This window comes from Odontesthes bonariensis, chromosome 4, assembly GCF_027942865.1.
Source record: "Odontesthes bonariensis isolate fOdoBon6 chromosome 4, fOdoBon6.hap1, whole genome shotgun sequence".
Classification (NCBI taxonomy): domain Eukaryota; kingdom Metazoa; phylum Chordata; class Actinopteri; order Atheriniformes; family Atherinopsidae; genus Odontesthes; species Odontesthes bonariensis.
In genome coordinates this window covers 21,019,944-21,037,752 of record NC_134509.1, presented here as the reverse complement: position 1 = coordinate 21,037,752, position 17,809 = coordinate 21,019,944, and the positions used below count along the sequence as shown (strand labels likewise).

Sequence of the window (17,809 nt, the reverse complement as noted above, 5' to 3'; positions counted from 1 at the left end):
CGAGTGGCCATGACTTGTGGAGTCCCCCAGGGGTCAATTCTTGGACCTCTTCTGTTTAACTTGTATATGCTCCCTTTGGGTCAGATATTGCAGAATTTTAACATCAATTATCACAGTTATGCAGACGATACACAACTTTATGTGTCTCTGTCACCGGACGACTGCAGCCCAGCTGACGTACTGTGTCAGTGTCTGGAGGAAATAAACACCTGGATGAGAGAGAATTTTCTACAATTAAATGAAGACAAAACTGAGATCATTCTGTTTGGTAGCAAAGAGAAGAGGGTCAGCGTTGGTACATATCTTGAGACTCGGGACCTTACAATCACTGACCAAGTTCGTAACCTCGGAGTGTTGATAGACTCAGATCTGACTTTCAGCAGCCACATCAAAGCTGTCACCAAGGCAGCTTTTTACCACCTCAGAAATATCAACAGAATTAAAGGTTTCCTCTCCCAAAAAGACCAGGAGAAACTCATCCATGCATTCATCTCCAGTAGACTCAATTACTGTAATGCTCTTTTAACTGGACTTCCCAAAAAGAGCATTAAACATCTGCAGCTCATCCAGAACGCTGCTGCTAGAGTTTTAACCCGGACTAAGAGATCTGAACACATCACACCAGTTTTAAAATCTTTACACTGGCTTCCAGTCAGTCACAGAATAGATTTTAAAAGCCTGCTGATGGTTTACAAATCCCAGAATGGTTTAGGCCCAAAATACATCTGTGATATGTTCAGAGAATATAAAGCCAGCAGAGCTCTTAGATCCAAGGACTCAGGTCAGCTGGTCCAGTCCAGAGTCCAAACTAAACATGGAGAAGCAGCATTTAGCTGTTATGCTGCAAATAAGTGGAACAAACTGCCAGTGGAGATTAAACTTTCACCAAATGTAGACATTTTTAAATCCAGGTTAAAAACATTTCTTTTCTCATGTGTCTATGCATGAAATATCTTTTAACTTATCTAGACTGTTGCCTGATTTTAAATTCATTTAAATTATTTTATTTGTTTCTCTTTATATTATTTTATGTATTTTTAATGCTTCTTGCACTCCCTGCTGCAATGCTTTTATTTTATGTAAAGCACTTTGAACTGTTTGTACATGAAATGTGCTATATAAATAAATTTGATTTGATTTGATTTTGATTTAAACAGGCTTCTCCTGTTCACAGCTTGACTTTCTGCGGAGGGTTCTACCGGCTCTCTGTGCTGTACTGGGGCTGAAGGTGAGAAACCGCTGTCACCTGATCCGCTTCCCATGCTGCTGATAAGTGAATGAGTCGGTGGGGTTACATGGCACTGAAATGATCGGATTATTGGCTAAATTAAGACTGAGTTGCTCCTTATTTGAGCAAAGGTAATTATCCTTGGATATATGGCGGTGAATGAATGGAATCATAGGCACAAATCATGTCATACACTGTATGATAGGTGGCGCTGTACCCATTTCAACTATTGCTAATAGAGCCACTTCTTACTGGTCTGTTACACAATGTTTTCATCCTTCTGACACTGAAATAATGTGTTTCTCCTCATAGATGCTGATGTCACGCAATGCTTCTAAAACAAAAAATACAAATAAATGAAACGGTTCAGACAGAAAAGCTTTAATTAGATGGCATTTGTTTACATTTATAGATTCAGAAACATGAGCAAGAACACACTGCTGATTGCTGAAGCAAAATAAAGTTTGTTTTAATGTTGAATAATGACGATGCTCAGGTTACAAAGAGCCAGCATGCTTTAAAACTTACTATTAAAAACAAAAATCAGTTTAAAGACAAGAAAAAAGAAGCTGTAACCAACCAACATTCTGATTAGTTCCACTAAATCTACAAAGAGACACTAAAACAATGCGTTTTAAGCTTTATATGAAGAGGAAACAGGTGCTGACATGGTGTCTGCACCGATCCAACGGTCAGCACTCTGAGAATGAACGGAAAACAGTGATAACAGCAGAGTTCCCCGTGCGGCTTCAGACCAGCCATATTAAAAACAGCTGCTCTCACAGTTTATACGCACAGACAGATCTTCACTCGATAATGGTTACGGTTTTTGATGCAACACCTTTCATCAGCAGCTGGATTGATCAGCCTGCACACTGACCAACCAACCGCCTCATCGCCTGCAGTGTTGCTGAGTCACTGTAACTAAAGCTACCAGTGTGCTCAGCACATCTTACAGGTCCGGTTAAACTGCATCTGTGCCACACAAAACATCATTCATCCTCGTATAGCGAGAAGCCGACAGTGTTGTGACGGCTTGTTGGTGTAACGTGGCCACCACCGAAAAGAAAAAAAAAAGTATTCTATAACAGTCCAGGTTAAAATCTGTTCCTGGATTACTGCTGCGCATCTAATCCGTCTCTCCTCGTTATCTCCCCGCTAAGACCAACAATTAAAGCAAAATGCCTTAGAAGCGATCCTAGTCTAGTCACGATTGAAACAGAGTCTATGTGACTTCTGTTTTAATCAATCAAACCAGTCACAGAACTGAGGAAGTGAGCATTTCAGGCTGTGAAACACAAACAATATATTCACTCATCTCAATATAACCTTCATGCTAAGAAATGCAGAAACCATCCAAAACGACAAAGAAGTGTTCAAGCCACCAGATAAATTCAGACCTTTTCCCATATCAACGGAATAAATATTACAGCCACACAGAGGTTTTCAAATACAGTAATAATATCTGCTTCACTGCTGTTTTCTTTCCACACCGACATGAACTCACCTGCTGCAGAAGTCAACAATGAGAGTTTCATATGTTTAGCTTTTAATCGGGATATGGATATATATATATATATATATATATATACACACACACCTCTTAGTCACAGGGGAGGGGGTTTCGTTCCACAGATAGAAAGTTATACTGCCTTCCAAATTCACAAACTGCCCAGCCTCTGTCTGAGTAACCACGACAACGCTGCACACGTGAAACGCCAACTCACTCGCAGGTACTGCCGCTTTCCAAAGCCGACTGTACAATTTGGAGACTGAGAGACGTGTGCCTACTGCAACTGTAGCCCGGTGCCTTTTAAAACCAAAAACCAGTGAAAAAGACGTGCCAAGTTCCTAAAACCACCAAAAAATGTGTTGCTTTTAGGTGAACCAAAGCGTGGCATTTAGTCACGAGCACACGGGCTGAGACGGTTCATAATCACCAAAAATGATTACCTACCTGACAAATTCCGAAACAGTAGCATAATCAGATCCAGCCCTACAGCTGTTACTGAGAGAACCCTCCCAGCTGACTTACACTCTGTATCCGAGTATAATTCCCAACCTTTTATCCAATCAGGATAAAGGATGATCGCTTTTTATTCCCTCTGCACACGAGATGATGCTTTAAAAACTAAAACTCTTCTCATGAAGTGACAGGAACAGTTCTCTCTAAGATAATCATGATGTAAACAGCACTTAGTCATGCGGCTTTTACTGTGAAAAGCAATCTCGGCTTCTCTTTTGCCGTCACATGACCACAAATTCAGTCGCTGCACATCCGACGCAGTCACCAACAAGAGCTAAAGACATTTACGACAAAATGCCATCAACTCCAACGATGCCTTCATCCATCTGTCTGCTAATATTCCCAGAGTGTACAGAATCATCACCTTCAATTTCTTAGCATCCTCCTTAGCGTGCTGTGAGCGACACGATAAACAAGAAAATCTTTCCCCATATTTCCCTTCATTAAAGCCAATATCAAATACATGCAATAAAAAACACCCAAAATATTGCAGAGGCATATTTAGCAGAATATTCCTCCAAAAACCAACATAAACACCTGATGCAGAAGTCATCCATGTTAAAAGGGAGGACTTTAAGCTTGTGAAGGTGTTTTTCTCTGCACCGATCCATCCCTCTGAGACAGTGACAGTGTGGATGTTAGTTTAAACTGCACACACACATGTTCCAGTGGTAGAAAAATGGACTTTTACATCAAATCCAGTGAGGTGGTGCTTTCACGCAGGGATGTGTGCGTGCGTTTGTGTTTTAACGGCTCCGAAACAACCAATAACTTTACCGCTGAGCATGCTTTTGAACAAATTCAGAAGAAAAAAGCATGCTCAGCAGTATGCAGAACACATTTAGTAGTTGGGGTGATCATCATTTCACCTGAATCATCACAACTGCAAAATATGCCGATCAAGTTTAAGTGTGCAGGTTTAACAAAGACCACACCTGAAAAACCAGTTTGATGGGGTGCTGACCTATTTAGCCCACACACAATATATGCCTGCGTCTCACTTTCAGACATTACTTTAACTTTTTAAAAAATTCTTTAGTTAATGTTCGCTTTAATTTGAGTTTTTCCAAACATCCGAGACTGGCTTTATAACCAGCTTTTGCATTATTAATGGACCGAGGTGGGTAGTAACGAGTTACTTTTACTTGAGTACAATTTTTGGCTACTCTACCCACCTCTGTTAATGGAAGCAATGAGGGGAAATGACCGCCCATCACGCTGCGTGTGCTACTGCAACTTGCACAGAGTAATGAAACAACCGCTCGAAAACATCCAGAAGGCCGGATAGACGGCCTCAGTGAAGGGAAACTCAAAGGAGTGGAAGGGGTACGCCCTGTCTGCCACGTTATAGAACGTAACCCTGCCTTCTTCACAATCCAACAGCACACCCACACGCTTTGGATTGGGATTAACCAGCACCGTCTCACTGCTGTTGTGCCAGGCTGACAGCTTCACATTGAACCACTCAACACACCAGGACAAAGGGTTGCGGCCCAGTCGACTGGTGGGACCTTTGCGGTCCATGCGGCTGTAAGCCAAGCCTATTCCAGTGAAGTTGTTGCTGCTCAGTCGGGCCTCCCAGTAATGGCGCCCTGTGGAGAAACCCTTGGTGGCGAGCACCTGGGAGCAGACTGCGAAGCGTTCGGGGCAGTCGGTGTAGTTTACATGATCATCCGACACAGAGGCCTTGGTGAAGCCCTCACTCAGCACGATGCGTTTATGGGCTGTTCTTGGATCAAAAGTGAGCACAGTGCCATCTGAGTGGGACGAAAGAAACAAAGACCGTTCAAATAATCACAAGAACACACATTTGTTTTTAAAATAAAAGGCAAAGGCACCTGCTACACTTACGTTTGAGAAGCTCACTTCTTTTTTCAGAGGAAGTTATCTCTTTGGGAATGTCTGAATTATCTACAAGAAAAGGAAAATGAATCAAACTGGTGATCCAGCTCAGACGTCACATGACAGCTGGACTCTAACCGCGCCATCATTAAAGCCTGTACAGTGTAAAGTGTTGCAAAGTGAAGTTGGGGTCAGTAGTTAGTAGCAGAAGATGGTTAACTCTGGTATCTACCTGGCTGCTCTTTGGGTTCAGCTGCAGGAGGATGTCCTCTGGGTTGGTCTTTCCCACCAAACTGTAACAGGTTCTCCATAGATTTGGCTAAATTTCCTTTCAACAGAGTGTCATCAGCGGGCTGGGGAGGCTTTTTGGGGTTTTCTAAAGACAAACATATGATACATTTATTTTGCAACTACAATGTAAACTTGCATGAACAGATAAAACTACCAAACTACACTGGAAAAAACACAATTCAGCATCATTTAGCGCCTCAAATCCTCCTGCCCTTGTATTTGCGTCGCGGTGAAGATTGCGGCTGCGGAGCGCCTGTAGTTGGTGTCCTGCCGAGAGATCACGGCACCGATCCTCCCGAGCAGGTCATCAAACTGGGTCCTGGTGAGCCTGAAATACCGCTGGAAGCGGCCGTCATGCAAATCCTGGAGAAGGCGGTGATGTCACTGACCCAGACACGACTCCATTTCAGCTGCGGAGCGCCTGTCCATCTGTCTCCACGTCACTGTCGTCCAGAATCTCAACGCTTATAGGCTATCGTGACGCGAATATTTCGCCAAAGTTGGATTTTCTGAACTCGCGCGAATTCGCATCTTTTCATTCGCCTCATTCGCGCCGCCAGCTCGAATCCACGTCTATTCGCGTCTTTGCATTGACTTTGTATGTAATCACGTCGCGCGAACGATTCCGGTCTGAACGCACCGTAAGGGTGGTCACTCAGAGTGCTGAGACATGAGAGACACGCCTCCCAGGGTCATTTTGATAGACTGAACACAAAGCCGGAGGTAGCTGATGCCACTCATTGGTTTGCGGGATGTAATTTTGAAGCTTAAGATCTTCAATACAAGTAAAGGATGCCACAGAGACCCCATGCAAGTCCAGAGGCTAACTCAGCCATAGCTTATAGCTGACAGCTTTCAATCTCAGAGTTATAATAGACTGCTGAGTTATTACAATGTCTATAGAATGGATGTGCTCTTGTAACCATTATCCTTTTTAAATGCAGTTTATGAGATTTACTCAGTACTTTAGAAGAGGTCTCCATGATCGGATCATCCAACACACATTAAAGCCAAGTGTGAATGGAAAATAGGAATTGCTGCATTCAAATGCATCAGTTTCAGCTAACTCTGGCTAAAAAAAAAAAAAAAAAAAAAAAAACCTGTAGTCTCTGTTCATGCAATATGTTCCTCAGAATTTTCTTACTTTGTGTTTTCTTCTTTTGGCCTGCTTTGACCTGAGGAGCTGGATTGTGGGGCATTGGGAGCCTCACAAGCCCTGGGAGAGGTGGCTCTGAAAAGCAAAAGAAAAGACATTTCACTATTGATCTTTCAAGTCTCAAGTTTGCTTTAGAAACATAAACCATGTGCTTGACAGATTAACATACCAAACTGCATGTAATTTCCAGGGTTAAAAGGTATATATCCTGGACCAAAAACAGATTTTTCACCTGAAAACATGTCACGACATCATCTTTTTATCCACATCACTTCAAATTGTTACTTTAGTATCCCACCACAGCAAATCACTGCACCTGTTGGGTTATTTGCTTTGATTGGAAACCATTTCAAACCCTTCCGAAACCATCTGCAAATATGTCAGCGTTAACTTCTGCAATAAAATTGGACAACGCATCATAAAAATGCCAAGTATCAGACTTCTAACTACCTGGATATCCACCTGCTTTGAGCATCGGTATTCTGGCCTCAACGGGCTGTTTGAAGATCTCCGTCAGATGCTTCTTCAGGGCAGCGGCGAAGGCCTCTGATGACATCACCTTCTTGGATTCCAGGTTGATTCGAGGGGTGTAAGGGTCGAAATTTGCGGCTTGGGGAAGGTTGAATGAAACCTGCGAGGAGAGGGGAGGAACACCAAGTTGTTTTCTTAAATGGAACAAGATTTTATAACGCATATTTATAGCATGCGTAATCTGATCTCATGTAGACAGCATATATGTAGAAGGGCTGGACAGAAATTCTGAACCCTTTTTGGGCCAACGGTTGGACGTAAACGCAGATCCTGCACTGCTGATATCCCAATGTTTCATTCAACCCATCTGTGCATCAGTATACGTCAAAATGTGGGGCCTTTCTGACTTCTGAGGAGGGCAAATTAATGGAACTGTCAACGTCTGGGGCGTCAGGAGCTGAAAATTTCAAAAAGAAACCGTGCCAAACGCCATGCTGGCATTCCAAAACCAAGGAAAAACCAGGATGGAAGGCAGAACTCAGTGGCAGGAGCCATGCGGCATGAACAAGCACAACTCAAAATCCCTGCAGAGCTTCAGTTTTATGTCAGACTACAGAGCTAAACCTACATCTCACCAGCCCAGCATCAACATAAACAATACGTCAAAGCCTCACTGCAGTTGGATACGATGGAACGGATCACCACTGCCAAACCTTTGCTGTCCCCCATCAATGCTGAACAACACATAAAAGTGATGCCAAGACCACTGAAGCTGCACAAGGGGCCAGTGGAAGAATGTTATGTTATCTGAGGAATCATACTTCATGCTTTTTCCTTTTCCAGAGGACCCTATATGTGGTGGACACTCATGAACCTTTAATACCGAGTCCCTGCCCCCAACCAGGAAGCATGCAGGTGGATCTCTGATGGTTTGGGCAGCTGTGGGGGTCTCTTGGTCCAGTAACAGCTCTGCAATGTTGGGTTACTTTCAAGAAGTATTGATCAGTTTTGAGTGACTAAGAACTTCCCAGTGAAGGTCCCATCTTTCACATAAAATAGTTAAGAAGTGTCATAAAGAGCACAGCTGTGATTGGACCACTTGGAGAGGCTTCCATGATGGCCAGATTTTAGCATGATCAAACATCTCTGGCGTGGTTTGAGCAAAAAGTGTTGAACCGCTTTGAGGGATGGAAGAGAATTCTCACATACCACATCTGGAATGACTGTCTTCTTCTATGTATTCAAGCAGTTGTTGCTGCCAAAGAAGAACCAACTCATTACAAACTACCGTATTAGCTCAAAGGACGGCTGACGATTTTATTTACTAAAACAGCGTTGGATACCAGGCCGTCAGAATTTAGCTCGAGCACGTTGAAAAAAACCACACTGTGTGCCACAAACTCGGATAAACGAATTAGCCAACAGGCTAACAAAGCCCTAGCTTGACAAGCACCGGATCATTTGTACAGCTACTTTGACAAATGTGAAACCAAGTACAAGAAAATCTTTCAAATCTGCACTGAAATGATCAGATAAGTGTTTTTTTTTTTTTACTCTTATCCTTCCTGCCCAGTCTGTTCTGGGGGTCACACCTCCAGCTGTTATAAAAGGCCCAGTTTTTAATTAAGGAAACATGGTAACACGATTAACTTAATGCGTTTCCATCCGTCTTGTCCAACCCTTGTATCTAAAGGACATTCTGCATTCTTAGCAAAGAATGGGGATTTTGTCCCAAAGATTCCCAACATTTTCCAGATTCTTGTGTTTGTGGCACATGTGGGAGCAGGTTATGGTACCGTCAGCTGTACACAGTGATACTCAGCAGTCCCACCTGTAGGAAGCCCAGCGTTTGGTTCTGACTCAGCAGGCTGTGGATGTCTTCTTTAGCTTTGCTCATGTTATCAACGTTCTCAGTGAACTTCGCCACGAGACTTCTGATTTTGGTCTGACCGCTCTCAACCTCTTGGTCCATTGCGTTCACGGTGTCGAGCTCCTCTCTGGTCAACAGATCCCGCATGTACTGATACTCAGAAGCCACAGCTCTCTTCTTCTTGGTGGCAGACTCCTGGTGGGGAAAATCATGACGGCAAAATAAGTGTCTATTCAATAAAGAAAAGTTCTATAAATTATAAATAAACAGGAATCATTTGAGTCTCTTTTTCACAAGAATAAGGCAGTCAAACGCAAACCATTACCTTGAGCTTGTTCTGCATGTCCTTCATTTGAGATATAATGGTCTCATTCTTCCCAATCTTTCCATCTAACAATCCCAACTTTGATCTCAGGTCAGACTGCAAACAGAAAAATATGAAACAGTCACTTAATGCAGACAGAAGCTAGGTTTCCACTAGGGATGCACCGATCCGATATTTGTATCGGTACTGATATTGAAGAAAATTCTAGATCGGGTATTGGTGACAATGCGCCGATCCATATCGGCTGAACTTTTTCTTCTTTTTTTTCCCTTAACCTTTTCAGCATTTCCAGACAGTTGCTCTGCCAAGGGGTTTCTTAAGCCTGAGCTTGAGAAATCTGCTTGAGCAGGTCACTGACAGTGTCAGTATGTGTGTGACTTAAGCCTCAACACTAGCCTGGAAATTCCCATGCTGCTTTGCGCGCGATTCCATTCACACTGCAAAGGCAGCCTGGAAACCACCGCCCTTATTTTTGCCTGAGTTAGGGAACCAATCACAGAACGGGGGGGGGGGGGGGGGGACAGCAAGACGATGACGACGTCTATGCGCGACACCGAAGCTTGTAAAGTGTTAATCCAACATGGCAGCGGACACAACGTTACCGTTCGATGCAGCCTTAGAAAGTGTTTTAAGTAGCTTAGAACGCAAATTTACTTTTAAAAAAGAGCATCGTCTTCTCATACACAGTAAAGCGTCTTCTTCTTCCTCGTCGAATTTCTGTCGCTCCACATATGTCATCTGGTATAAGTGATACAATTGGCTATGAATCGCGCGCAAAGCAGCATGGGAGGAACCAGACGCCATTTGATAGACATTCGTAGCGCCCAATAAACGGCTCTAGGCATTCGTAAACCACGCCTCAAATACGAGAAAATGCACACCTAGTTCCCAGACCACCATCTCATCGAGATTTCGACGCGTCAGCCAGGCTACCTCAACACAGCAAAATCTTTAAATGTTCTCTTACTGGATTGGCATTCATCCAACGGCCTTCTGCCCCCTCTAGTGAAACTTGTCAGGTTGGGACTACCTCTGATTTATTTTAGTTTTGTTTTTGTTTTGTTTTTAGTTTTTACCAAGCTAGAGTAGCTATTGTTTTGTTCAGATGCTTTTGTAATGGATGTTTAATTCCCATTTGCACTAAACTATATAAAGAGCTGACAGGCCTTTATTTTGAAAGTCTAGCAACCAAGCCAGTAAAGCTATTGTTTTTTTCTTGGTTTCAGCTCCTTTATTATGGAATATTTATTTTGTTTTACATTGTATTTTGAATCCCTATTTACACTTAGACTGAACCAGTTCCACTTGTTATATTTTTATGGTTCAGATTGTTTTACTGGTGCACAATTATTAAATAAATAAGTAATTCAGTACATTTATATCTGTTTATTAATTTTTTTTTAAATAGGAAAGATATGTTGAAGTCAAGTCTGATGTTGCCTTGCACAAAAGAATGATCTCCACACAATGAAACTTACCGTTTGTTACCATAATTCCGCGCTGTTTTTCTGTATCGGATCGTATTGGCCGATACTAAACCTCAGATATCAACATCGGCTGTGAAAAAGCAGATCGGTGCATCCCTAGTTTCCACAGCTGTGTTTGATTCGTATTTAAAAGGATGAATAAAAAAGGAGGATAGAAATGCTAAAAAATGTGAAAGAATTTAGGTTTTTTGCTTGTTTTAAAGAAGACTTAATGCACAATGGGGAAATAGAAACATTTAGACACCATGATTCACCAGCCGTTCCTGATCTGAGGCGGAAAACAACTAAATTCTACTGAACATCGTCAAGCAGCGCAGCATAAATCACCACCTCCTGGTGACACGATGCAAACTAGTAATTTGCTTCGAAGCTGTCGATGGAAACGCGCCTGATTCTGCATCTATTCTAAACGATAACTTCAGATTTGAATGAAAACCCGGCTAGAGACTCATGCAGGTCAGACGTACTGTGTCCAGTCATCTCAAGCAAAAGTTTGGTGAAATAGTGGTAAATAAAACTAAATAAAAGAATTTCAAACGCAAAGTGCAAATGCTTGGAGCAGAATATCCTTTGCAGCTAGATGACCAAAAGAAACTGTGTTTCCGTGAGTCGAGTCTTTGAAATTAATTCAGAGTCTTTATGTGAGATCTTTGTGTGATCTGCTGGATCATCGGGTAAACAGTGGCACACAACGCACCTCCTTCAGGCTCCTCTGCTCCTCAGGAGACATGAAGGAGCAGCCTTTGTGGACCTGCTGCAGGCACAGGCTGCAGATCGGACGCGCGTGTTGGCTGCAGAAGAGCTCCATCAGCTTGTGGTGGTCGGGACAGATGCGCTCCATCAGGTCTCCGATAGGCTCCGTCAGCTGGTGGAGGCGAAAGACAGGGTTTTCCCGGTGTGGCCGCAGGTGCTCCTCGCAGTATGACGCCATGCAGGTGAGGCAGGTCTGCGACGCCTCTGCTTCCATGCAGGCATCGCAGCGGATGACCTCCTTCTTCTTGGGTTTACTTTCCTCTACAGGCGGGCTGGCTTCGCTCTTGTTGGACCTCAGGTTGAAGGTTTCCACGACGGTGCTGAGGACCGTGTTTTTCTTCAGTTCGGGTTTGGTGGCGAAGACGGTCCGACACTGAGGGCAGCTGTAGGAGTCCTTCCAGGTGGTGAGCAGGCAGTCCTGGCAGAAGTTGTGTCCGCAGGGGATGGTCACCGGACAGTCAAAGGTGCTCAGGCAGATGCTGCAGGTCAGCTCATCCTCCAGACTCATGAGGGAAAACTCAGGCTCGCCCGCGTCGGCCATCATCCTCAGATGTACTGGAACAGAGAAACGAAACTTAAGTCAAGACCTGGAAACGAAAGTAAAAAAGAAATAAAGAAAGGTCTAGAATAGGCTACCCCCCCCAAAGCAAAATGCATTCGTTCAGTAAACGGATTTCCTCTCATTAATAGATTTACAATCAAAATATAAAAGCTGTCAATTTTAAATGCAAAGAAAATAACGACGTGAGCGCGACGCTGAATCCGCGTTTTTAAACGTGCCCTTCCTGCGTAAAACACCCGCAAAGACACAGTGACTGTTACATATCCAGCTTAGGTTTATACGTACCTTCAGTATTTGAGTGTCGTAAATGTAGGACAACTCAGTCCAAAGAGGTTTCGGTTAGTTGTGTCGGTGTGGAGCTGAGACACAACCCGGAGATATACGGTGACAAAAATAAAGACCCGCCCTCCCTGTGGTTGGTGCAGCCGGGGCAGGACCAGCTTTACCGGGGCAGCTGCCACTCACCTCTCTGTCAATTATTTACAATTTAACCTCACTTTTCATGGTGAAACATTAAGTTATCAAGTGGGAATTTGAACCAGTCATCATCGTGGGCGGGTTAGATCTCACTGCACGAGTTGATGCGTCATAACAGGAAATAAACATTTTTATTTGAGGGAAGTCCTTCCACCTCCTGTTCAGAAATGATGCTTATCTACTCGTCACCATGTCGTACACGTGCCAAATATCCAGGAGAAATTAAAAGTAGAAACAAAATGAAAGAGCATGTCACGAGATTGTCATTCAGTACACCTGTCATTTTTAGGCTTTCAAAATAGCTCTATTATGGTATCCAAACATAATCAACATACAAAAATAATCAATCTGTCTGAAAAAAGTTGTGGTGTATGGAAAGTCAAAATGGTTGAAAATCTCCAACTTTCAACAAAGTTCATCTATTTAAGACCACCGGGCATTAAATATGGTGAACTAAGTGTCAGGTATGTGACACCTGAGACCAAGTCCTGCCTTTGATGTTTGATTAACGCCTCAGATATAACCTACAAAGCTGCCTTGACTCTCTTCCCCAGCTGGTTTCACAAGCATTCACACCTTGAAACATTTTAAAATAACCTTAACCAGTCATATGTATGAACTGGTTTAAAACAACAATTACATTAAATCCAGTACATGGGATTTTCTCCAACAAATGACAGGACCAGGATCAGTTCATATCGGTCAGGTTTGCTCTTGTTATTTACTCGCTGAAAACCTGTGGTATATAGTTATTAGATGCTACCAGGCTTTATTAAAGCAATACTATGTAACATTTCTACCTTGAAATAACAGCTTGAAAAAAATTGTGCGGCAAGAATGAGTTTTAATATTACGATTGGCCTGTCTCCTATGCCCTTCGGGGGTCTGAGTTGGAATAACTGCGCTATGTAACTTTGCTGGACCGGCCCGGGAGCTGAGCGGAAGTACTTTGACTTGCTTTCTGGCACACCTACCGCAAAAACAAATAGACCCCTCTCACGCTCCCAGGTATAAGGCTAAGCTAGCGCAACATTGTCAGTACGATCATCATGGCAGAGGCACCGAAGAAACAGAAGAAGACGTTGACTGATGAAGCAAGGAAGAGAAAGAGAGAGGCCGACAAAGCAAGAGACCGGACTAGAGTTGCTCTCGGAACAGCTTTTACTCATTGGCGAGAGCTGAAAGAAACATTTGGATACAAATTCGATTCAGAGCTAGCCACCTTTCTGCTGGATTAGTAAATAGCTTATTTGCTGCCATGCTTTGTGCTGTGTTGTACTTGCTTGATGTTTCACTGTGTTCGGAAAGTGACTCGCTAGTTTAGCGAAAGGGTGTTGTATTTACGACAGTGTAACCGTACATTACCTCCAAGCCTGTAGGGGGAGCTCCATAATGGGCTTTTTGAGAAGTTACATAGTATTGCTTTAAACAACACCTGATGTTATACTTTTTAAACACTAGGTGGTGCTTATTTAGAACCTGGCAGCATTTGTAACAGCATTTATTTAACGCCAAGTCAGCTTACAGCCAGATGGTGTTTAAGACAAATTATTGAGCTTTCCGTAGATCTAAACTATTACTCTGCTGTCTGAAAACACATAGGAAACAAACCACAGGGCTGACACACACCCAACAGGGTGGTGTCATGATCTATGGTGGGAGAATAGGACCCAAATGCAAAAAGATTATGAAACTGAACAGCATTACAACACGACTGATTTCATAACAGAAATAAATGAGACAGCATACATAACCCTAACCCTAACCCAGTGTGCAGAGAATAACAAGACTTTAGGAGAAATAAGACGTAGATTCAGCCAGTCAGCATTACGTTGAGAGGGTCTCATATTTCAGGTTCCTGGGTACCCACATCGGGTAAGACCTGACCTGGACCGTAAACATCATCAGCGGTTGTAGATATTAAGGATCCTCAGGAACAGGCTTCAGGTGTCATTTTACAGTACTGCTGCTAAGAGGAAAATGCTCCAGAGGGTCATTAGCACTTCCCAAAAACTCGTGTACTCTAGTTTATTAGAGCCAACGCATCCTCAAAGACTCTTCCCACCCTGAGCACCATCTGCTTGATCTGTTGCCCTCAGGGAGGGGCTTCAGATCCATTAAAGCAGGAATAAACCCTGTGATGGTTGCCAGTCCATCACAGAGCTCATGCAGTATTTTTACATGTTCATTTTTACAGTTCTTATTGATTTATACCTTTATTTAACTCTGCCCTCTCTTTTACCGTCAGTTGTTATCTGTTGTTTGGCTTTTATTCTTTTAACTTTCTTTTATAGCTCCGAATCTGAAAGCTCTACCTCGGTTTCATTGTACTTGTAGAATCCCAATAAAGATGCTCTGATTCTGATCATTTATAAAGCAAAGAACCGAGGGCGCTGATAAGGTAGGAAATTAACAACAGCAAAAAATGGCCGTGTAGCTGAAGATCTCCCACTGAACAGAGAAAACTAGTATTTAAACTGACGGAGATAATGACTGAGTGCAGAACAGATGACAGAAACCTTGTGTGGCAGGAAGCAAAACTAACTGAAATGAACAGAGGGAGCATGAACTACAAATAAGGCAGCAAAGTGAACCAGAATACAAAACTAAACATGTAAATTCACACCCAACTTAACCCACAGACCATGAAAAGGTTGTTTCCGTGCCGACCAACAACGCCGTCTCAGATGGTGAACGTCAGCGTTGAAGCTACGGAATATGTTGTGCATCAACCAGGAAACGGTTGAGGTATTTTGTTTTGTTCCTGTGTGGCACATTGCTGTCCAGGGAGAAACAATAACAGGTATTACACGATCTGCCTCTCTCCCTCAAATCCCAAGAAAAGCCAGTTGCACAACAGAACTCCAATTTCAAACAGTAGTTTATTTGTCTCAGTGCTGAGCAAATCCAAAACAGCAATAAAACATGATCAATTCAGCCTAAACTTACCGAATAAAGAAAAAGAAACCAACGACATAGTTCTGAGCTGACATCCTGAGTCCAAAAACGGGAGAAAACCCCCCAAAACAAGGGCTTTTAGCTCCCACAAAACTGCTTAAACTGCAAGATATTTACAGTGATTAACAATCACAACTCTAAACAAGCTTAAAAACTTAAGAACTACTTTATTTTCTTCACAAAAACACAGCTCTTAAACCAAATTCAAACCAAATGGCGCTGAGGTTTAAAGATCTGTACGTCAGCCAACTCCTCCCACTCTGCAGTTAGTGAAACGGGTGGAGCAGGGTCTGTCATCTGTTCACCAGTCACAGTCTAAAATCAGATCAACTCTTAAACCATGTGAGAAAGTTTCAGTTTTACTCTGTCAGATTTAATACCGGCTGTTCTAAATGCTCCAAAAGAACAAACATGAAAGAGATTCAAAACAGTTAGAGGGCATTTAGTAGATGTCAAAGTTCCTTTTCTATCATCTGGGCTGTAAAATGCTGAACAAAGAGGTCTTCAGTTGTCGAATGATTTAGTTTTTTTCTTAGAAACGCTTCATAAGATCTATGTGGATTTTTGGTATTTGAACGTGCGGACATCATATGATGCAGTTTTGCAAAGTTGATACACTGCACACTCATATAATTTATGAAAAAAAAGGCAAAAAATCTCTTTCTATGAGTTAAAAATCTTTAAAAGTCAGCAGGAACACTCTTTAGAGTAACCAATCCCTGTTTTAGGCTACATAAACACATCCAATAAAGATGCTCCCGAGTGAAAGTCAAACAGCCTAATCGGTCTTTGACTCCAGTAGGAGGCGGTGCTATTAGCCTAAGCTGCTCCGGAGGAAGTAAGGTTTCCAGAACAAGTTGCCACGGCGATACAACCTGGTAAGAGCTGAAGCAGCTTTGCGACACTGAAAATCCAGAGCTGAACCTGAAGTCCTCTTACCACGCCACTCATCCCGCTTCGCAGTAGAGGCCTCGGGTCAAATCCTTTTGGAGGCCCGTCTCGACTCACGCACACACATCCACACAACTCTGGGGAGAGTTCATCGACACACACTCAGAGGCTTGTAAAAAAGGAAATAACACTCATTTTGTCAGCATTTAATGACCCAGTATACGTTGATTGTTTGGACAGTTCGTCCCTCCATTGAGGCGATGCCTCCTCCCACTGACAAACACATCAGGGGTTGTGTATCTCTTACGTGGAATAAAAACATGTCGCCAGCGGCTGGACGCACTTTAAACCAGTCGTGAACTGTCAGAGCAGTCGAGGTTTATTGTGTCAATCCGGTGAGGCGGAAATAACCGGCAGTGAATTGGTTGGTTGATGCACGGGCGGAAATCAGACACGAAGCAGAGTCAATTACCCCTTTGAGCTATTTAAAACTTCCTTAAAGCTATAATGTGTAATATTTCACGTTGTCTATTAACAAATTTGAGTCTTATCATTCACAAGTATTACCTCAATCGTTATTAATTACCTCCATCACAAAAGTGCAGTGTTCTTATATTCTTTATATTCAGCATGCGAATGTACATAACAGTGTTACACCCCAATGAATGTCTCCATGTCGCTCCGCCATTTTAAAACTACGGGATTTGTAGAAGGACATGTCATCAGCTTCGCCCTTTCCGTATCGAAATGTGGAAATGTGGAAATGTGGATTTATTCTTTTTTTTAATTTTAAAAGAATAAATCAAATATAGACTTCCATCCATCCATTTTCTATACCCGCTTCATCCAACTGTCGGGTTGCAGGGGGGACTGGAGCCTATCCCAGCTGTCATTGGGCGAGAGGCAGGGTACAACCTGGACCAACCAGTCCATCACAGAGACACACAACCATCTGGAGGAAGTCGGAGTAGTAACATGCTAACGTGCTAACTCCACACAGAAAGGCCCCAGTCGGGATTCAATTTGCCGCGAGGTGACGGTGTTAACCGCCACACCACCTGTCATTACTTCCTGGTTTTGTCTTGTCTTCCTTTGGTTTATTATTTTCTTTGTTATGTGTTCTTAGTATTCTTTATTCCTGCATTCTGCCTTCAGTGTTCAGATCTTGCCATTAATCGTAGTTTTCCTCAGGTGTCTTTTCGCCTGGCTTCCCTCCTCACTGCACACTGCACTCCCTTCACCCATCAGCATCCCTCTGTGTTTAAGCTCCGAGGCTTTGCTCACTCTGTCAGATCCTCGCAACCTCAGGAAATACAACACAGTCCGTCTGTTGTGCTTTTTGTTTCTGTTTTCTGATAAATCATCCAGTCGAGTTCTCCATCTGCCTCCAGAGTGCTGATTTGGGTTCTCTCCTCTCCACCACAAACCATAACCCAGCTTAAGATACTTATCATTGATTCAGGTGTCATGTC

At 42.9% G+C, this 17,809-nt stretch overlaps 1 protein-coding gene across 4 annotated transcripts; it reads right to left on the bottom strand.

Moving 5' to 3' along the window:
- Positions 1-1,593: 1,593 nt before the first annotated feature.
- LOC142378667 (E3 ubiquitin/ISG15 ligase TRIM25-like) lies at positions 1,594-12,564 on the bottom strand. Of its 4 annotated transcripts, none has more exons than XM_075463448.1 (10): positions 12,297-12,564; positions 11,394-12,036; positions 9,210-9,305; positions 8,846-9,079; positions 6,994-7,174; positions 6,713-6,775; positions 6,532-6,618; positions 5,329-5,472; positions 5,106-5,165; positions 1,594-5,011 (listed from the first exon to the last, which is right to left on the bottom strand). In XM_075463448.1, exons 2-10 carry the CDS (start codon positions 11,991-11,993, stop codon positions 4,482-4,484), a joined length of 1,995 nt encoding a protein of 664 aa, XP_075319563.1. In that variant the 5' UTR covers positions 11,994-12,036; positions 12,297-12,564; the 3' UTR covers positions 1,594-4,481. The 4 variants fall into 4 exon arrangements, with proteins under 4 accessions (XP_075319563.1, XP_075319562.1, XP_075319564.1 ...); XM_075463447.1 differs by having other exon boundaries at positions 11,394-12,004; XM_075463449.1 differs by lacking the exon at positions 6,713-6,775 and having other exon boundaries at positions 11,394-12,004.
- Between the last annotated feature and the right edge of the window lie 5,245 nt (positions 12,565-17,809).